The sequence below is a fragment of the Athene cunicularia genome (assembly GCF_003259725.1).
Source record: "Athene cunicularia isolate RWA chromosome 12 unlocalized genomic scaffold, athCun1 chr12_part1, whole genome shotgun sequence".
NCBI lineage: Eukaryota > Metazoa > Chordata > Aves > Strigiformes > Strigidae > Athene > Athene cunicularia.
This window is the reverse complement of record NW_020799116.1, coordinates 14747607-14770781: the sequence shown is the minus strand read 5'-3', so window position 1 is coordinate 14770781 and position 23175 is coordinate 14747607. Positions and strand designations below refer to the sequence as shown.

Here is a 23175-nt window from a genome sequence, read left to right as displayed (position 1 = left end):
TGACACAAAGGAGCTAATGAAGCAAACGCAGCTTCAGACATCAGCCCTCACATTAACCTGATGACACGAGCAATAGAGAAGTGGCGTGAGCTAGTAATTACCCCGTTGCTACCTTCCCAACTCACATAATCCAGGCAGAAAAGAAAATAATCCTGCAATATTTTGCTGTACTTGACAAGTTTAAAAAAACAGGAAAAGACATAATACCACAATTTTAAAAAAAAAAAAAAAAGGTAAACTGATTATTTTTTTCCTGGAGGTACACTGTTTCCCTCCACAGTTACAGCCTTTCCGTACAATACATTTTCTGCTTCGTCAAACTCATCCAAGTTTTTGCTGCTAGGATTACACATCTGATCAGATTAACACTATGGTTTGAAAAATTACTTTTGTGGTTGTTCACTATTCTTATACCAAAGACCTTTTTTTTACCCACTACATTCCCATTATTAAGAACCACCTGGTCGTGCCCGTTTTATCCAATATAACAGAACCATCTTTCCTTTTGCTTCATTTGAAGTTGTTCATCTTTACAGTCAGACTTGTCTCTAATAAAGTGGCAAGTGATTTGGGCTGGGAGAATGTTAGTTTATACTGTGATTAAGCAAAATAAGGCTTCAAATTCTAACAGGCATCTTCAGATAAATAGCACAATGTAAAACACTACGTTTCACAAGTGAAAGTGAAGCATTTGTGAATTTATGACATGAATTTTTTCTCAGTGAAATCAACTAATCTCTATTTTTTATCAAATTTTGTTGGGTAACGTTATCACATTTATTGTATTAATATATATAATACCATTTTAAAACAATTCTGTATAAAATAGCTCCAGTAAACCAACACAATCCAATAACTTACCTAAGAAGTACCTTTCTCTATACTTACAAAATGTTAGCATTATCCAGTATTATCACTGTCAGTCAAGAATTTCTGGGGAAAATATACCCCATGGATTTATGCTGTCCCTTGTAATACGCACTGACACGTTAAGTAAGCCAAATGTACCATTTCATAGAGAATAAATGTCAAGTCTTGGGATGACATACTAAATACAACTAATTTTGTTAAGGAAGACTCTGTGTAAAGACAGTTGTGAAAGACTGCATGAGAATTTGATCTGTGCCTTGCTCAGTGGCTAGAAAAAAATTCTCTTCAAAAAATCAGCACTGTGAATTCAGCCGAAATTCTGAGTTGGAGAAAAGAGTGCTTGCTTCGTGACTGTTACCACTTGTATTCCAGGAATAGCCAAGATTTTATGAAAGCTATTCACTCATGTATTTATCTCCAATTTCTTGTTAACAAGCAAAAACTGTCACCAGCATACTAAATAAAGCAATAAAATGCACGCTGCTTGCCCACTAGCACCACCAAGGCCTCCGGGAGGCAAGAGCAGAACAGCCAGGACAGGGTACTACTCTGCTTGCAGACGTTACACCTCCTGTTTGAATTATTAGTAATGGCAGCAAGTTCTGCGTCAACATCTTTTATATCTTTTTCTCCAAAGTTTGAAATATTTTCAAAGCCATTAATGAACTTTCAGATGCTTATTTTCCAATGTATCGTACAGTTTTAATTTGCTTTTTTCTTTCATTTTAAAGAAACAAATAAGGCTGAAAACTTCATGTACAATTTTTATACCTAGGTTAACAGTTGGACTAGATGATCTTAAGGGACTTTTCCAATCTAAATGATTCTATGATTCTACGAAGTATTAATAATTGGTCCCAGTACTTAATTGTTATTCTGGAAAGGGAAAACCAAATTCATACTTTTATTTATATTTTTGTATATTTACATCTGAAGTATGATTGCAGCAATATATTGAGTTTCATTGCAAATACTTTATCAGAACTCCATAAAGTAACAAGGAAATTTCTTAAATTTACTTTTTCCATTAGTGGATAATTAAATGAATCGTTTTAAAAATTCCCACACTTCACAGGTACAGTAACGTGAAAAGAAGTAAGGTCTTCATAGATTTGCAGTAGCTGAAGCCCACTTGCCACAGAAGCTCTACAAACGAAATTTCAGCCCTTGAATCCCTCTCAGCTATGTCACCTGAACGGGACTAATAGTTGCTTTTATCTTGTAACCTACTACAAGTGTTTCATCAGGTTTGCTTACAACAAATCTCTGTCTTAAGGGACAAGTGATTTAGGAATACAAGGATATTTTAAGGTCTAGAAGACATTCTTCCTACTAAACAGTTTAGTCCCATATGTTCACTCTGCCTATCCATCCATTTGATAGTCCAGTCAACACATTCACCACATTATGGTTGTAAAGCTGCAAAGAACAAAAAGGATATGATTAACGAAGACATGAAATTTATGTTGATATCAAGCTTCCAAACAGATGTTACACAGTAATTAAACTTTCCTAAAGTAGGCTGAGGAAAGCAAATAAGTCAGTGGTAGAATCAAGACATCTACTCACATGATGTAAAAGTATTTCCCATGTCATAAAAACTTCTGTATAATTCAGTTTGTTAAATGTGTGGAGTATTAACAGAGTATTAGTAAAATCTTAGGGAAAACAGTACAGAAGCACAAAGTATCATTATGCTATATAAAAATAAACCAAATAAGATTGGAAGTTTATCTAAAGAAAATATATAGGCCCCTTAAATCAACAGAGGAAAAAAAATAGCATAAAGAAGGAAAAGAACCCATGAACTGTTGATCACTAAGAGAAAATGTGTATTATTTACTAAGAACATGCAGTCATATTCTGTGGTCAGTAGCTGCAATAAAGTGCTGTTATATGTGACTATAAAAAAAAATGTCTTTATTCTATGATTGGAAACATCAGCCTACTATCTCATGTACCTGTATAAACCGAGGGCATCCTACTGCATCAATAAATAGAAGCAAATGCAGCTAAGACTGGGGATCAAAAGCAATAAAGATACTTTCTTCTTCCAAAACAAGCATGTTTGTTTATTTTATTATGCAATCACTGCAGGAAAAATTTCACAGAAACACAGAATGTTTTGGGTTGGAAGAGACCTTAAAGCCCATCCAGTCCCCCCCCCTGCCCTGGGCAGGGCCACCTTCCACCAGCCCAGGTTGCCCAAAGCCCCGTCCAACCTGTCCCTGAACCCTTCCAGGGAGGGGGCAGCCACAGCTGCTCTGGGCAACCTGTGCCAGCGGCTCTCCACCCTTACAGGGAAGGATTTCCTCCTTGCGTGTAATCTAGCTCTGCCCTCTGTCAGTTTAAAGCCATCACCTCTCGTCCTATCACTACATGCCCCTGTAAAAGGTCCCTCCCCCCTTTCCTGTAGGCCCCTTTCCATGCTGGAGGCCGCTCTAAGGTCTCCCCAGAGCCTTCTCTTCTCCCGCCTGAACACCCCAACTCCCTCAGCCTGTCCGCGCAGGGGGAGGTGCTCCAGCCCCCTGAGCATCTTTGCAGCCCTCCTCTGGCCTTGCTCCTACAGGTCCTTCTGGTACTTGGGTGTCCCAGAGCTGGCCACAGCACGGAGGTGGGGTCCCACAAGAGCAGAGCAGAGGGGGAGAGTCCCCTCCCTTGACCTGCCGGTCACACTTCTCTTGATGCAGCCCAGGACACGGTTGGCTTTCTGGGCCGCGGAGTGCATGCTGATGGCTCCTGATGAGCTTCTTGTCAGCCACCACCCCCAAGTCCTTCTCCTCAGGGCTGCTCTCAATCCGTTCTCGACCCAGCCTGGATTTGTGCCAGGGATTGCCTCGACCCATGGGCAAGGCCTTGCATGTGGCTTTGTTGAAATTCATGAGGTTTGCTTGGGCCCCCCTCTCCAGCCTGTCCAGGTCCCTCTGGATGGCACATCCCTGCCCTCCAGCGTGTCAGCCGCACCACACAGCTTGGTGTTGGCAACAAATTGCTGAGGGTGCGGTCAACCCCACTCTCCATGTCTCCAACAAAGGTATTAAACAGCAGCGGTCCCAACATCAACCCCTGAGGAACACCACTTGTCTCCACATTTCACCCATTTTTACTTACTTACTCTGAGATTCCAGATACCTTCTATAATACTGGATTCAAATGTACGGGTACAGGAAGGATTCAGAGGAATCAACATTAAGAAAGAAGACGTGTGCTGAGTTTTCATAAAGAGAGGAGAAGAAAACTCCTCTAGGGCTGCTTAGGGAAGGGGTCTGCCCTCAAGTCAGCTGACACTTTTACAGGGCTATAAAAGCAGGTCAGTGGGCAAACTGAGCCAAAAGAGGAGAAGGCTGTCACACAGAAAGGAGCTCCTGGACTGAAAGCTTGGCTTCTGTTGCCAGACTCCAGCTGAGAAAGAGCTGGAACTTAATGCTAAAATTAACCTTCACCAGGAATCTAGCCAAAAGAAGCCTGAGCTGATATTATCCACTTGTGTATCTGGAAATACTCAGTCTCTGTCTCCTCTTTAGGGACCAATAATTTTTCCGAGCAAAACAGCTTGATTCTTGGACTCTTCTAAGCAGGACTCATAGTCTTGTGAGACAACTATTGAAAAGTTTTTACTCTCATTATATCTATTTATTGTGATATAATTCAAAATGCAATAGGTATTTTCCAGACAGTAAATATAACAATACAGAATTGACTAACACACAAATCCAGTTATGACACATGACAAGATGGTCATTCATTCTCAGCAAGGTAATGCTTCTTGTAACAACTGTCTGTATATTCAGGCTAGATTTTTAAGCTGGGTTTGTTCAGTATGAACTCCTACATCTCGCAACAATTTGCATGTTACAGGGTAATGACTGATTGCTGAACTTTTTTGAAGTTTAGCCCAATTGCACATTGAGAGCACCTGAAAATATGACCTGAATTACTTCTCCAAGTTAACCATGAAAAATCATACCTTTCTGCTCAACCCTACCTTTCAGGTATTTGAAGACATCTGATGATTCGTTACTTGTGGCCAGTTTTGTACAATTCGGTATAGGTGCGTATAAAATGGGATATGTTAGCTTATGTAAGAATTTCGCAAGAAGTTTTTGCATGGAAAACTGTTACACTATGCCATATGCAAGCCAAAGTACATATACTCTAATATACTCTAACGTAAATGCACATGTAGAAAAAAGGCTACTTTGGCACAATTTTAATACAAATCATTTAAGATGAAGAGTGATATACCTTTTACTTTGTATGTTGTCATTCCTATTACGTCTGTTTCAACTGGGAAGACTCAGTGGCCTCTGCCCAGATTAAAAAAGTTACAGCACAACTCATAAAAAAGTTAACAGATGGTGGGAAGAGAGAGGCAGCAGATAAGTTGTATAGACAAGTGTTGGGCAACGGGGAATACTGAAATGGGAAGCTACAAAGGCAATAGAGTAAGAATAGGCATCTCAAGAGCTGCAGAAAGAGAGCAAGAGCCAGTTAGACAGTAGTATGGGAAGTCTTCCAGAGACATGAATACAGAGAAATCAAAATGCTAGAAAATGTGAACGGGAAGTAGCACAAGATGTGTATGGTGTGTGCATTATTTTAAAATACACAGCTATATAAAGGGAAACATATAGAAATAGAAAAATAACATAAGATTTAAATGACCAATCTATTCTGAAAGCAGATTTAGGTTTTGGTATCCCAAGTATCACAAGAAAGAAAATAAAAAGCATATTATCTCATTTTAAATAACATTATTTCACTTTACAATATGTAATTAAAGTCAATGTAGTTATTAAAAAGCAATACAGTCCCGACAAATTAGTGAGAAGCATTCATCAATGAAAACAAAGCGGTATAGCTAAAAGACTAAAAAAAGTTTAGGAAAGTAACAGAAGGAATTATTTACTACAGCTTATCCTGAGTTATGATTTTACATACTTAGGAAAATTATTGATAGGAAAACAGACACCCAGAAAATGATTTCTTTTTAATTATGGGAAAGAGCCATCATTTAGAGTTCTGAATAACATGCAGAAACCTTACAAACTGTACTTCATTTCAAAGTACAGTCCTGCTATGATATTCTAAGATCCTTTCCAGGACTGTAGCCGATGTTACACCTAGCATTGAAAAACCTACCGTAACTGAATTTCCTTTCCCACTTGAAGGCTATCCAATCACTTAACAGATCTCCTTGTCAATCTGATTTCACGCTACTCATTTTCTACGTTTTACACTGTCCAAAATTAATTTCTCCTCTTTTGTGATACTTACAACTTCAGAATACTTGAATAAAACCCTAAATTCTATTCGTTTTATCCAGATACCTGTCTATGTCAGGTCTCTAACCTTTTTGTCCAACTCCTTCACATTTGCATCACTGTTCTGATAATGGGGTCTGAAATCAAGCATGATTTTTTCAGGTGGGATGACACAAAGGCCACCTAGAGAGAGGTTAACACCTTTTGTTCTGCTGTCCAGTATTTCTGCAGAAAAAAATATCAGCAATTATTACTACTACATCCCATTGTAAATACTCTTCTAAACTGGTATTAGTCATCCCTTTAGCCTCCTGGCATTAACATTCCAAATTCCTTTTCCAGGCTAGTCACCATATCTTTCTCCTCCATCTGCATTTAAACTTTTTTTTTTTTCCTAATTGAAATACTGAAGAATATTTTGTAAATGAAAATATAGAAGGCCACATCTGAGACAAAAATCTGCCTTCTCACTCCAAGTCAGTCCCCCTCATCTTAACTGTAGTTGCCCATTTATCCTTTTTCATACTTCAGTCAATGCAGGGAAAATTTTTTATTACCTGAAGGATTTTTTTACATTTATTCTTACCCTTCTATGTTCACTCTTTCCATATTCAATCCAGAACTATGGCTATAATAAAATATTTCTAGCATAGAAAGTCACTGCTCCATTGAGATGTCATATACATCTATGCGGACAATCCAGTTAAGAATTAACACCAAATTTAAAATTTATCATAACCTGTGGTCTCCCGGTTTTTCTTGCCAATTTTTCATATACCTTAATTTATGTACATATGCATTGTAATTCCTGCAGAATATCTGTTTTGGTTTTACTAACACTACTATATTTCTGTTGATGGCTTAGTGTTACCATTTAAATCCCCAGCTTGAGTGAAAGAAAAGAATACCTTTATTTCCTTTCCTGAAAAGTTTAAAGCGATATTTAACATGCTTTGTAAGGTTTGAATTTGAAACTCAATACATCTCTCATTTAAGCAACCCCTACAGTTCTGATTCCCACTGAAAGCTATAAAAGATACAAGAGTCCAGACAAAAGCAAAATAAATGCACATTTAAACATCACACTGTTCTACAAGACAGTGTAACTCTGACCACATATAATTATGAGTATAGCAAATGTCTAACATTTACTGCAGCATACTACAACTAATTTTGTTAGAAGACTCTGGCCATAAATTACATGATAACAGTAATTATATCTCCTTATATTAATAGATTCGTGACATGCTTTTTACATAGAACTGTATGACAATATTAAACATATTCGGTATAAAGACTTCAAAAGCACAGACACATCATTCACTTGAGAGTTAATGTAAGCTTTGTTTGTTCCAAAACAGAGAATTCTCAGTATTCTTTCTTACATTCAGAGACTTTCAGATACTTGTAATGCTCTTAATTCTAAATGATAAATTGATTGTATAGAACTTATAAATCACAGACATTTCACACCCAAAGTGCAAACACAGCACTTTAGAACTTCTCTGTCATTTTTAATCCTGAATTATATATACCTCTTCCTACAAAATTTACAAAATTATTTCAGAGATTTCCAATATTATTTCCCAGTTTTTCTGTAAAATATTCTAAATAATAATATAATACTTCATCAAAGTCAACAGAGGTAAAATATTAAACTTTATACTTCCTTACTCTCAGAGTAAGAAATAAGGGAGCAGACAGGTTGAAGAGAGAGGAGGGAAGCTAAAAATTGGAAAATAACTTTAAATGAGAAAATAATCTGTAATAGCAAAAATTTTTACACTGAGAGTAAAAATAACAGGCCTCCCCACCTAGATACTATAAATAAAAGATGGTTATATGAATTCAATACAGTTATGTTGATTTGTACTAAAAGAGCATCCTGCCCTTAGAAATTGCATTCAAGAGCTTGTAATAGAGAAACCAGTTTCACATGGTACTGGTTTATATTAGTTTCCTTAAGTGCCAGTGGTAAAAAGTAGGAAAAAACCCATAGCAGTGAAGCTTAATCAGTTAGGCAGTAATTAATCCAGAAATAATAACGCCCTTTCTATTAGAAGGCTTCCTTTTAGCTCCCCGGTTACAGAGGCTATCTATATATATAAGGGACAGTGCAATGACTTTACATAAAAGCTCTGAAGAAGGATAACATATCTCCCTGCCCCTTTTTTTTAAAGATGTCTTTTCTTAATCATTCTAAATTAACATATGGTCAATGTCCATAGGTTTATAGCAATTAAGAGCTGAAGTATTCAAAATGCTCATCAGAGAACTAAGATTCTTGTTACTATGCGATGTAATTTAATATTTGCACTATAGCTGCACGGAAGACAATGCACGTATTGAGTTTCACCATTAGTTACTGCAGGCCAGACACAGTCTTTCTACATATAAACTATCAAAGCACCACTAAATTTAAACTGAAATGTTAAACGCAGCATCTTGGATGTCTTTAATCAACATCTGCTGAACAGTTTAGATTTTCTACAGCAGCAAAGGTAACACAACAATGCTTTTATATAAACGTCTGAATAGGAAGTAAAAATAATCTGAAGTAGTTCTGTGTTTAAGGTAGTTTGCTTTTGGTATGAAAAAACATGCTTTTTTTTTTAATATTCACTGAATTTTCCTTATCATGTATCTCCTCCTAAAAACAGGTGGGTTTGTATGTGTAACTTAGCTTCATTCTAATATCACTAACTATAAACAAAAAGGAAAGGAAAATTATTTTATGGTAGATCTATGGCACAGAAATATTTTTTTTCCTCAACCTAGTTTTTCATTGGGTTGTTGACGTCTGGAATTTAGTAATCAATGTAGCCATCTTCATTAATTTGGCTTTCTTCATTTTTTTAATTTATTGTAAAAGCCTTGATGAAAGGATCCATACAGAACACTCATTGTCCCTTTGGCAGTTACAGGAAAATTCATTGTAATATCCTGGAGATGCATTTGGAGGTCATCTGCTATAGCAACGTCAGTGACACTGAACTCACACTATACTAAAACTGAAAACACACTTGTAATATTTTTTCTCTGATGATATTTCTTTGCTTTTTATGACAGATATTTGAAAGGTTATCTTAAAGAATTACATAGGACAGTGAGATGTTTTAGCAACTGTCAGACACAGTTGTCTCTTCCATAGCGTTAAGCCTCCATGTTCACTCCTGTAGCTACCTGAGACATGCGCCCCTCTCCACAGTGGGGTTTGACAGACACTACATAAAACCTTCAGAAGAGTGGTGAGTTAGCAGTTTTCACTTAAGAACATTTTGAAGTCCTTTAGAAATGATGGCTATATCAAAATATATTACACAGATTGACTACCTTATCTCTGTACTTCTGCAAGCATTAGAACTATTACAGAACTTAATTTTAGTGAGGCTTCCACCTCAAGAACGTGCACTTAACTTTAAGAATCTTTTAAAAAACTTAAGCACTGCTTAACAATGAAACCACAACAGTCTGACCACACGTCCATTTTCAGTGTCTCACATTGAGGAGATGATACTCCTGATGGTCTGGACTTTTTAAATGACTGAATGATGGCCAGCTCAATGCTAAAAAAACATCAGACACAGGGAAGAGCTTCTTCCAGAACTAGGCATATAGAGAGATTACTTTCTACTGCTGTGCTCAGAGAATTTTTATTTTAGCTTTAGTACAAAAAGTTAATCAAGTATTCTTTGAGTGTTAATCAGGTATTCTGTAAATGTATAAACAAGCAAATCGTCCTGTTCTGTTCCTCCTCTTTTTTCTGGTTTGTTTTTTTTGTTTTGTTTTTTTTTTTTACAGGTTTTATCCTAGAACACTTAAAGCACAGTGATAACCAGTGACTGCAGCACCAACCATACTCCCCCCAATCCCAGATCCCCTCTCAAAAATACCCCAGATTTAGCCCTTACCAAGAAATACGTGCTGCAGCATGAATTGTAGCACAGGTCTCAATAAGAAGATATGTTTGTCAGCATTAAACACTGCTGTCAGCTTTACAGTATGCCCAAAGGAGGAGAAATGCTCCTGCCTTGCCAAGGAGAGGCAATTCACAAGTATAACAGTATGTATTGGTTCATGTTGCTGTCTATGAGGTGGCTTTTCTTGCCCCTCCCCAAAGTTGGAATGATTTATAGGGACTCACAGAAGGTGTTGCAATTCATACATTTCAAGGCAGAGGCTTGAAATGTATGAATATTACATTTCATAAAACGACAGTATACAAATATTATTAACAATTAAACAGTGAAAATTGCTGAACATGTAAAACGTCATGCAAGAAGTCATCTTTTTTAAATCTACCACAATGTACAAGCCTAGCTCTCATGGATAGTTCGCAGGGATGATCTCTCCTGCAACTAAATTAGCAAACTCCTGTTTTCTATTACCTTCTTATGTAGTCTAGATTCTACACTTTGAAGTTCTTCACATTTGTTCAGCTGCTTACTATCACATCCACCTCCTGACATGCAAAAAATCTGAAACTCTCAAGTGTCATGGATTTTTTATTTTTTTTTTTAAATAAACATTCAAATCAAGCTATTTATGGCTCCCATGACAGCCACAACAAAAATCCAGACTTAACCATAGATTAAGATTTTGGGATAGGTCACAGCAGGTATTTCACTCAAATTTAAAATGTGCTTTTACATACTGTCAATCCTGTCTATCAACAAGCAGCTGCTTTAAGACGAATAGTTTACAAATTCATGTGGACCATTAGCAGCTTCTCATCCTCACTCAAGATCAGCAGTAGGCAAAACAGAGAGCCCTGTATAGAAGTTCCCATGGTGTACAGTCACTTTGGCATGGTTAAACACAGAGCAATAAAGGACCCTGTGCCTGTCTGGGGACATGAATGGAGATTTCTGCTGTCAAATCAAGGCATCTCTTAGGCAATAAATATAGCGGGCCTGATTTTTCTCGCAGATAAATAAGGATTTACACTAGTATAATTACCTTTAGTAAATTTACTGCACATTTATTCCTAAGTGAATGACAAATAGGCCAAATATTTCTTTCATATATAAAAGATTATGCAATGTTATGCCATTTTTCTTCCTCCTTTCCAAAAACTGCTTTCCTCCATTTCTTTATTTCACTTTGATCTTAGCACTGTGCCTGGCTAGGCATTAAAAATTGAAGTCAGGTGTGCTAGAAGGAAGTGAATTAGATTCAGATTCTATTCTAAAGTTGGATTTATTCTACTCATATTCAAATATACCACTGCTGATTCTACCAGCAAGAAATACATACTACTTGGCAACAAGAAAATTATCAAAGCAATCTGACCAAATTGGCACCACTAGCTCTGGCTACATCTGGGAACAATAACATGAAGGGAGAAGTATGAAGATAACAATTCTCATTTATTGTTACCATTAAACTTATCTGCATGTGTACTCTTAAGTCTTTGAACTTCATGCTTTCATAAAGCCAGTAAGAGCTCCAATCAAAGGTGAGAGGCGATGCTTTTCCAAAAGTGATAAAATATCCAATTTACTAAGGTATTAGTCTCTGGTCACAGACTGCTCGGGCAGGCAGACTGCAATGGAATACCACCAGGAAAGCATGGCTGCCAACATCAAGGAGCTCTAGCAATGCATAAATTAAGGTGTTTGATTCTATGCCAACAAAAGAGTAGAAATTTAATATACTACAAAATTGGTCAAACAACTGCTAATGCATAAGTCTACCTTTTATATTTATTAGGAAATGTTTCTTTTTATTTCCAGATATAACAAACTTGGATATACATTAGGTCAAGTTGCAGATCAAATGTAACCACCTGTCCTAGCAAGGAGATGAACAAGAGCAGTAATATCGACTTTCTTACTTCAGGAGAAGGTCAGGATGGTTTATCACATTAACAAGTTATTCAATCGCTACAATGCTGAATATTTCATGCATCAGACTATGAGAAAAACATTAATCTTAGTCAAAATAGGCTCAAAATCATACATAAAATGTACCACTTCTGAATCACTTAAGATTTAAAATATCTTCTCATGAATTTTACTGCATGTAATTAAAAGCTGATGAATTTATTTTCCTAGGAAGCATTTAATAAAACTATGATTTGCAATTTTATAGCAATTTTTAGCTTGCATGCTAAAAAGGAATAAGGATTGTTAATAAAAACCTAGTAGCTACACATTTGAAACAGTGTACTATAACGATGATATAAAATCATACAGATCATTTACTTAGATTCAAAATTTATCATTATACTTTGCATACAGACAATCTTAGTCAACTTTGAACTGTGTCTGAGACTTAGTATTAATACCCCAAATTCCAGTAAGAATGGTGCATTGCTTCAAACGAAAACAAGTAACATCCAAATATTTTATTCGCTCAATTATGTATGTAACGTCCTCACTTTACCCAAGCAGGAAGTAATTATAGCTCTGAAATACATCTAGCATTAACAAAAATCTCCCCAAACTAGTAGCATTAACAAAAATCTCCCCAAACTAGCAGCATCAACAGTTGCTCCCACTATGCATGTAGCAGTAAGAAGTATTTATGACATCTTCAAAAATACTAGCCTGACAGGGTGCACCGTTCCCAGCTTCGCAAAAGATTATGTTGAACATGACAACTTATGTATCCCAAAGGAAGAAGATAGGAGTTGAACATCTCTACCAATATTGGTGTAATCACAGCTATGCCATGTAACAAAATATGATACACAGAATAAAACAACTGCTGCTTTAGTTAAAGTATTACTTGGCAATGTATTCCCAGCTTGCCATTTTATATATTCTGAAGCTAGAGCTATGCTTTTAACATACATGTATTTATTCTACTGCAGAATATGTCTGAAATGGTAATCTAATCCAGCAGGTCTAAATTTTGGAGCCTGGCAGAGAGTACTTCCTATACTCAGTTACAACATACACAGAGAAATGGCTGCTGACTCAGAGAGGCAGCTGCAGGGTGTTCCTCTGAATCCCCCTTTTCAATGTCTGTGTCAGTCAGAAAAGGTGAGAAGCCACCCAACCTCCTTCCTCCCTATGAAAGAGCTTTCATGAAAAAAGATTAGCATGTAAGTAACACATACAAGCCTTTTGGGTTTGTGCACAGCTTTGTTCCGTGCTCTACTTTTTGCAGGATCTGATTTTGTGTCACTTAAATGAGTTGCCAAGGATCCAATGGTAAACAGCTGGCAGGTATAAAACCAGCTGAATCTGTCATGTTGAGACAGTTAGGAAATAGATGCAGTTCCAAGAGCAGTGAATCACATGGATACACACTCTCAGTCAGCAGCTGAAAATTCAAAAAAAAAAAAAAAAAGTCATGACAGCAGAATACCTCTCTAATGTAAAATTATTCTCAATTACATTTATAACACTCTCCCTTATGAGCTTTAATTCCAATCAGCAGACTTCTATTGGATTTCTTGGAAGGCTATTTCACAGAAAAATATATTTATTCTCTTAAGCAATTCTGATTCTCCCTCATTCTTTTTTGGGTATATAAGTAGTCATCCTCAATAATTCCTCTGTGTACTTATGTACCTCCAAAATATGACAACTTCTACTTTCTTTTTGCCCAATCACACTATACATAATTGAGCTCTTTCACACTTCAAAAGACATTTCCTCCAAGTCTACTGAAAAGAAATTACTCTTCACAGAGCTTCAAATTCTCAGCAAGTTGGCTATTTTCTCAGCATGAATAAAACTTAGGATCTTATTTAAAGATAACTTGTTAATTGACATTTCCGAGCCGAATGGCAGCTTCCTTCCTCACCGACAGCACTGGTGTCACACTAGCAGTATGAAACCCTTCTGTACGTATCTCATTAAGCTCAGCCCTACTTTGCATACTGTTTTTAAGAGCACTCTGTATGTTATGTACAAACTGAGCCTTGAACCCTTCAACTCTCTTAATTTGAGCTGTGTGTGAAGAACCCTCTCAAACTAGCTAGCATCATTTGGTCTACGTTATTTACATTTAATGATTCACCTTTAAAATTCTGAATACATGTGATCTGTGCATACACATTTACTATTTCCCAAAAAGTGAGGCGTTTTTTATCTCATATATTGTACTACATCACATTTTAGATCTTACAACTGATTGTCTGCTTTCTGTATATATAACTACATTTAGAAAGTTAATAATGTATGTAGTAGTATTATCATTCTACTGTGCTAAAAACTACACAATTATATGACAGCATCTCTTCAAAGCACTTAGTTTTTCAGCCTATTTCTTCAAATTAGTACTTTTTTCACTTTCACTAACAATTTCTTACCCTATAGCTCCCAAATGAATTAAATGATATGACCAGAATGTTTTCCACAGGTGGCATACAAAGGCAGCCAAATTATTATTTTTAATTTTTAGGATTTTAAAAAGCAATTAGGATTTTAAAACACGCAAACAAACAGGTTCCTATATTACCTGTTCGGAGATGTGTATTACTGATACATGAACCAGACTAGATTGACCAACTGCAGAGTTTGAGCCTGTTTCTTGAAAACTGCATATATGTTGCTTCTTGTAATATTTCCTGTCAAGTGAAGGCCATTCCAAAGAATAGATGCTTTCCCCTCATACTGGGCGAATAACTACTGTAAACTAAGACATGCTTGCAGTTTCAGCTACTTACACTGAAACCTACTGACACTTCTGAATTCTTCCAAACACCTGGTGCCAAACACCCCCAGCCATTTCATTAATTTTTCAGCTGCCACTGATAAAGAGACCTGCTTAGACACGATTATTATGAGTGGATCTCCAAACTTTAACACCAAGACCGGGTGCAGTCAATATTTCTTCACTTCTTGAGGGTCCACGATTTACAATATACCTGATATTCTAAAAATTACCATGTTTACAGAACCGGCATTAGATAAAACAGTTTTTCAATTTTGTAATGTCATGAAACTTCATTTGAGGAATTCAGTAGTTTTCCTATGAAGATAAATGCTTCCTTTCAAATAGGTCAGTAAGCAGAAGCATGTAATCCCTACTCTCCTTTTGAAGTGCAGACTCGAAAAAAAGCAGCGGTATCATCAGGAATGGGGGGAAAGGACAAAATGCTGGGCTTCTAGCTCCGATGGGTGGCAAATTCACTGCAATAAACGGTAGATTCAGTCACAGTGGTTAGGCTTGAGTTTTTTCCTGTATTTATTCATATAACCTGGATGTGTACCACATGCAAAGTTCAAGGGTCCCAAGGCTGAATTTTTGTGTGCAGAATCACTAAGGATCCATTTGTTTGACAGTGTATTGGGATCAATAACACCACCACCCTGGATGAACAATTGGCTATATTTAGTTCCATCCCACTTTCAGTCTGCCTTTATCTCAATAACATAACACGATTTGTCAAAGCTGCAAGAATAAGCAGCCAAAAAAGTACTATTTTCTAATACTCAGTACACTGAATGCTGTATCCTCAAAGTAGGCATACATTCTGAGAAGAAACATTTCTTAACGTAATACACAAGTCAACAGTCATCACAGCAGGTTTGAAAAATCAAAACTTTCATGTTACTCCACAATGACTCCGGAATTTTTTTTAAAACTGGTAATCTGCAGTCAGAACATTGGTCTGTTTTATGGAACTAATTAGTTCAGAATTTTTTGTCTCACTCCAGAAATACAACAGAACTCTGATTTGGTAATTGCAGAACACCAGTTCACATAACAGGCTATTTAACGTGTTCAGAGAGCATTTGATAAAGTTAATAATAATATCCTTCATCATGCCATCATGTCCCCTTTATGGGATCATGAAAATGTGCTTCCAACTGATTAAACCATGAAAAAAAAAAAAAAAAAAAGGCATCTTCTATCAGCAATGTTCATGCACTTTCTACTTGTTAAGATCAAATGAAATTGGCCTCTTAGGTCTTCCTGGACCATTCCAGATTAAGAAGTTTCTATTTCAGTGGTGTTCTCAGCCAGAATTCCTGCATCAAGCAGTAATACTGATGCAAATTTCTACGTACAGAGCAGGACTCATTTCTTTACACTAATATACTCCTAATCTGTACATATGTAAATTTCTTCTTTTTTAGAAGATAGTTAACAGTACTGGTGCTTAGTTGCTGGCTGGGGTTAAACGATGACATGCATACAATTAATTGTACAACACATTTTAATTTAACATGAACTGGACAGTATCACCTAGTGTGGAGAGTCCAGCCACTCCAAATACAGATTCCAATTATTACATGAGAGCTAAGACTTTATGACATTTCCTACAAATGCTAATTAGCTGGTAGGTTAGGGCCCTCAGTCATGTAGCACTTCATCAATCACAAAGCTTAAACTATTAAAGATGGAAACTGTAACATTTTACATGAAAAGTTATGTTGCAAGTCAAAGTAGAATATTATATTAGCCCCCTTTACATGGTGTTCTTTTATAATAGTCCCCACAAAAGAATTTCCACACGCTGTTGTCCTAATATGATCCAGGTCTACATCCTCTATGCTGTTCTTGTCTCAACAGCTACCATTTTCAACACCAAGACTCATACTTCAGAGTATATAATTGTTTTTTAAAATATATCTACAGATTCCTAGGAAACAAAACAGAGTAGGCATAGTCACTGTATGAAAGAGAAAATATGGGAGCAAAAAGGGACATGAAAAAATCATCATCCAGTTCAACACTTCTACCCTTCAAGAGCACAACTCAGCCATATTCATAGAACTTACACATTCTGGTAAAAAAATACATAAAGATTTCTGAGGTCTGCCCCTCTGCATGCTAAACTGACAGATATGAGGTGTAAGACTAGCTTTGCCAGGTTAAACAAGGCTATTAAAACAGCATACCCAACTTTACTGGCACTAAAATGTAACAGTGGTGCCAAAGATTCTAAAAGAAAGAAATATTAAGTAATATTGCACCTCTGACATTGACATAAGTTTATTATTACTCCATGCCAATCTACCTTGATCCAAATCCTCTAACTGCATGCTGTTCCAGTTCTGGGCCTCCCTTAAGCCTGCAAATTATACTGAATAGTGAGGCAATTTTTCAATTTGGTCAAAAATTACACCAAAACCACTGCATAGCAGGACAATGCATCATTAGCTCATTATCTAGCCCATCACTTTCCTCAGTAACATGTTGCCTTATGTGTGTTCCTACGTCACCCCATGGGACTCAACACAGCTGTTTTGTTGCCAATGTTTTTGTTTCTTCCACACCTCTGTCCTGTCCTCCAAGTATAACAGCTACCCAGAAAGAAGAAACAGCTTTAACTTTGAAAAGAAGCTTTTCTGGTTTTAGTTTGGTCTCCTTTGTATTTTTCAACATGGTAGATTACAGTAATGTATACAAGAGAAAGAACAAAGAATTAGAAATTGCATCTTTCCAAGTTACATATTCCTTCCTACTCAGTTTCATGTTATTACTGACAGAAATATTTTTAAGCTCTATATACAAATTCTTCATTCTTCAATTACTTGAATACAACCATTAAAACAAATATTATTTTAGGCTGAGTGAAGCACTTCAGGCTGAGTGAAGAGAGATGTAGCCATCTATCTTGCATCAGCAAATGAAGGCACTAGAGTAAGTGGTTATGCACAAGTCCTCACGTCAAAAGTAAATAAAAATGCATAAATATAAAATTTGACCCTGCATAGAGAAAAGAAAATGGAGACAAGCATTATAATATTACAGTCAGAAAAATCCAATGTCTTGGGAGAATTTAGGACAAAGAACTAGAAGCAATTCTTCCAGTTTCAGAAGGGTTTTCATAAGAGAGCAACCAGGGCAATGTCCTGAAAGAAGGTATGTGAAGTGTAGAAAATCCACTGGAGGGCCCAGTAGTTATTTCACCTCCTAAATGTCATATGAAACTGTCTACGTTGCTTTCCACACACTGAATTCTCCACATATATGTGCACATTAGAACAAATTAATTTCTAAATGCTCAATGTACAAATGTCTGCCTGCCATCACTTGAAGTGAAAACAATAGCGGAAGAAGTGGCCAAAAGGTCAGAAGGAGATGAGTAAAAATCAAAGGAATGCAAGAGGCATGTGTAATCCATTAAGGATTAAAAGGTAGAACTGTAATTATATTCAAGTAAAGGATTGTGGTGGTGCAATTCTCACCCCTCCTCGTCCCGCTGCTTGTTGCTAGGTGTGATTCCACCCACACCCCCTGAGCTATACACCAAACTGTGGAGATGAGGACTGCTAACATTAAGGCACCCCCTTAACAAGCCTGACTCCTGCCCTCTGGATTGCTCGGAAACAGCTACGACAGCCCATCATCTCCTGATGGCCTGGCACACCTGTGCCTGGGATGTGCTCAGATGGGAACAGCAACAGGGGTGCACATTAATCAAGTTCCTGTGCAACTGCCCGAAGGCACCAGAGAGTATTTGACAAAAGTCAGTTATCTCGGACCCGATAAATTGTGACCACCAGGGAGACCCTTTGGGCTCTCCTGGATCACAGCAGCCTGTGACCAGCATCTCCCCTGAGCTGGGAGCCTCGCAGGTACCAAAACCCTTAAGGTGACATCTGCTGCCAGAGCTGACGGAAGGCCGGGGCGAAGTCAACCTGCTCGAGTCTCAATTATCGCCTGCTGAGGAATGTCAAGGCATTGGAAGGATTTACTCTAAACCCGAGAGGAGGGAAATTTTTCTTTGAGCTAGCTTCTCTTTCACCTACTCCTCTGCTTACTGGTTTGTGTGGGTACATACTTCAACTTACTGGATCCAAAGACTTTTGTCTCTGGGTGTATTTGTACATTTTGTGTTTGTGTATGCGCATGTACATATGTATAGATTTAAAACACCATAATGTAAATTAGTGTGAATTTTGTCATCTTAGAATCTGTAAATAAGTCACAATTTTTATAAAATTTTTTGAATTAGTTTATAATGATAAATTGCTGTTAGTTATTAATAAATCTAGATTTCCTGTTAAATCATTACCATATTAATACCTTCATCTGCAACAAGGATAAAATTACTGCAATCAATACATATTAAATACTTTCCCATCAAAATTTATACTTATATATGGTTGCTATTAGAAAGGTATGTTGCCAAAACTGGAAAGAATAGAGGTATCTCAGACAATCTTTTTCTTAAAGGACAGCATCCACTACTAGACTATATGAAAATTCCTGAAAAGTGACTATTCAAAAATATTACAATAAGAATACTACAGCACTAGGAATTAATGCTATACATAGCCCAACATATTTCTGATATAACACATGACTGAATGAACAATCTGCTTATGGTTAAAAAGGAGCTGTGCTCCCTTTGGCTTTGACAGACTAAATACTCTATGAGGTATGGATGCCCCAGGACACATAATTTCATGCAGTGAGGCTAAAATTATCTAGAACAGAAAGGCACTAATGTCAGGAAAGCTTCTACAAAAAAGTAGACAGACAATTAAAATCTTCCCTTCTACATGCAAGTATCATGGTCCAGAGATGAGATTGCATCTGCTGCCAAGGAGGCTGTGATGCTCAAGGAGGCTAACTATGAGAAGTCATGATCTAGTAAGTACTGCTAAAATGAAGTTGAATGTTTGGGTTCACTAGACAAGGAGAATTTATTTTTTTTTAGATTAATTTAAAAGCCTGGAATTTCTATTGGTGACACACAGAATTTTCGACTTCATAATTGTACACCACACACATGAAAAGTAAACAGTGAACGCATCCTTTAGTATCATACGCTAGATTTATTTAAATAATGGGTGAGTAGAGCAGGATGATATTTCAATCAAATTTTTCTCTAGTCAAAATATCTGTGAGTGAATTTATCTCCAAACATATTGGAAGCGAGGCACAAGTAAAAGTAATGATCCAAAGATGCAATTGTGACCTAAGAGTAATTTTGAAAATGTATTTTTCAAATATAATATTCTTTCCTATAAACCAATTAATGGTGTAAAGATGATCTGGTAAATAGCATTTTTGGTCATGCTAACATCTACATATTAAGATAATGTTGTTAATAAAAATGCTCCAGAGAAGCAAATCTACACATAACTTTTATGTGATGTAAATGAACTATTTTTCTTGGGTATTTTTAAGATAATCATCATAGTTCACTCTTCTCTAAATAAACCCACAGCAGAAAAGTTGAACTTCAGAAGTTCCCTGATGAAGCATATTCACCAGAATAAAAACGGCAAAAAAAAAAAATTCAGGTGCTACTTCCAGTTTCAGAGTCAATTTAGTACTAACTCTGGTTTTGCACCTAGCAGTTATCAGGATTTATTTATCACATTGTATACTAGAGCTCATAACGCTAAAACATGTGTTTATGATTTAGTGAAGAGAGATAGTGCAGTTTGAGAATGATTATTTTCATTAAGAAGCAGGTGCTAAAGAGGCAAGACCATCTGCAAGCCCTAATAAAATAGCCATGATGTATTAGAAAAACACACCGTGTTGCAGATTTCTGAGCACATAGCCATGACAGATAGTGTTGACAGCTCTGTGATAAGTCATATTCATCACACAATTTTGATCACTGAATGCACATTCCTCCTACTAATCCATTTCCTCAAGATCTAAATACAAGACCAACTGTAAATTGTTGGTTTGTTTGGGGCTTTTATAAAATACAATCACAAGAAAAGATGCATCCTTTTTCTTCAAAATTCTCAAGTGATGTCCAAAACTAACTAGCATTCAGCACACAGGATAAAAGGTTTGAGGTTTGCCATCTCTACATCATCAGCATTGCTAACAAGGCAAATATTCAGAAATAAGATTAAAGTGGACGAGTACCTATATTCCAGGTTTGGTAAGCCTTATTTCCCGGGCCTGAAAAAGCAGTCTTCTCAGTTTCTGGAAAATAAGGACTTAGCTTTTTAAAGACTGTATTTAACCAATTGCAGACAGAAGCACAGCCAGACTATGAGCCCTATATGAATCGTGAAGGAAAATCAGAGTAACGTGAACTACCTAGATAATAATAGAGAGTAAAGAGTAGACATTTTTTGAGTGGCTGTAAAAGAAGAGAAGTAACAGTAAAGTGTACTTGATGTCAGGAACTTTTTCTCCATTTATCTGTGTGCTCATGAGTGCATCTATATACGATAGTGTGATACACAAAACACACATACCTGCTAGCATAAATATTTTTGTAAGCAGAAGAAAAAGGGTACCGTATACGCTACTGCTGTCTGCAGAACACTTGCAGAGCTGCCTTTCCAGGAAATTCCCTCCCCACTCCCCCAAATGGAAACCGCAATGATTAAATCCAACTTCCCAAAGATAGCAAATGCAGTTAGCTAAATTTGTAGAAAATAAGTCTAATAAGGCTGTTCAGAGAGAGCCTCCCTTCTTAATGCCTTTACCTCACAGAAAAAGCAGGTAATTGGCTTAATTTAGGTTATTTCCCCATTTCCATCCTCCCCCATAAAAAAAAAAAAAAAAAGGCTTAAAAAAGAAAGCAGTATCCTAATCTTTTAGCAGTCCCACAGATTTTATTTACATTATTTAAAAAGAGTAGAAATCACTGTTACTAAGGATCACTGAGTATTTCATGAATAAGAAGGTTTGTCAGACTTTTTAGGACATTAATTCACATAATTTTCTGGAAGCTGCAGTACCTAATATCTTTATGAAACAATATAATTAAGATGTAATACTATAGAAATGATCCCATGGAAAACAGTAACACGGATCATCTATTAGAGAATTATTTGACTATTACAGACTTACTCTTTACATTTTTTAGTATATTAAAAGTTATACGCTGTAAGAAATAAATATATTTCCTTTGAATGTGACTCAAAAGTTTTACAGCATATTTCTTCATCAGTGATCTTACCTTTTTTTGAAGGACATTAATTTTTCTTTCTTTTACTTCCAACATGTCTTTCATATCTCGAATCTCCCCAGCCAGCGTTCCTTTCTCTTCTGTGAGGTCTTGAAGTTGTTTTGTTTTTTTGTTCAGAAAGGTTTCTTTTTCTTCCAATCGTAACCGCAAGGCATCAACCTACAGTAAGTAAATCAAACATATTTAGGTTTTAGTAAACATCATCAGCATACTTTATTTTTTTCTAATACCCTTTTTTGTCACTTAAGAAATGTTTTTTTCTTCTCTATGTAGATTTTCAAACTTTATCTCAGACTAAAAGTTTCTTTTACTTGTTAAAATGTAATAAAAATTTAAATCATTTCCAGCACCAATACATGAAGAGAAAAAGTAGAATAATCACAACATGAAATAGCATTAAACCAGTCCAAACTTGACATACACATAAAATACTCAAAAAGAATCCAAAACCAAAACCAAAACATTCTTGACTTATTAAATATATAACTCATTGAAAATAGTGTCCTGTATCCTGTATTTAATTTGCCCATTAAAACCATGAAGTGGGCAATCAGATACTACAGTCTCTACACAGGTTTGGGCATGGATCAGTAGTCTAGAAACACAATTATTTTACAAAGACATGGCAAATGGGGAAATTATAAGGTTCTTCACTTTTCTCCAGTGTATCTCGCACAAGTCTCTTAACAAATGGGCCTTACTGTATTTTTCTGTAGTAAGTACAAATTCTTGTTAACCAAAATAAGGGATATCCCAAGGATTGTCCTATGCAGAAATGTCTTAATAAAGAACTTCACCAAATTGCTCTGCATTACAAAACTGCCTTTTCCCTTTAGAAAACCTAAAAAAAAAAAAAAAATTAAAAGAAAAGAAAAAAAACAAACGCATTCTAACACACAAAGTGTATGTAGCCTTGATTTTGCAATTTCTTGCTGTAAAAATGCTCAAGCATGCAATTTTATCATTCCTTTCACACAGTTCAAACAGTCTCAAATCACGGTCAGGCAAATACTTTCTGGTGGTCTGGAAAAATAACTGTAGATCACTTGATACTGGTTACTATCTGTATGCAGTTGTTTCTACAAACAGCTCTATTGCTAATCACAATTAAAAGCTTGGGGACTCATAAAAGCATTTGGAAATAAGATGGAAAAATAGCTGACTCCTCCATCACAAGAGGAGAGAGAGGAGGGAAAGGAACAGCAACCTTCAAGGACAAATATTATCGTCAAA

At 36.4% G+C, this 23175-nt stretch overlaps 1 protein-coding gene across 12 annotated transcripts in view; it reads right to left on the bottom strand.

Moving 5' to 3' along the window:
• ERC2 (ELKS/RAB6-interacting/CAST family member 2) overlaps positions 1-23175 on the bottom strand; it is a 532940-nt gene that overhangs the window by 324588 nt on the left and 185177 nt on the right. For all 12 annotated transcript variants that reach the window (XR_003399297.1, XR_003399299.1, XR_003399301.1 and 9 more), the window contains one exon: positions 21934-22101. Coding sequence is in view for 1 of the 12 variants with exons in the window: in XM_026857422.1 (XP_026713223.1) it covers positions 21934-22101 (168 nt within the window). In the remaining 11 variants the exon portion in view is untranslated. The remainder of the gene's footprint in view (positions 1-21933; positions 22102-23175) is intronic.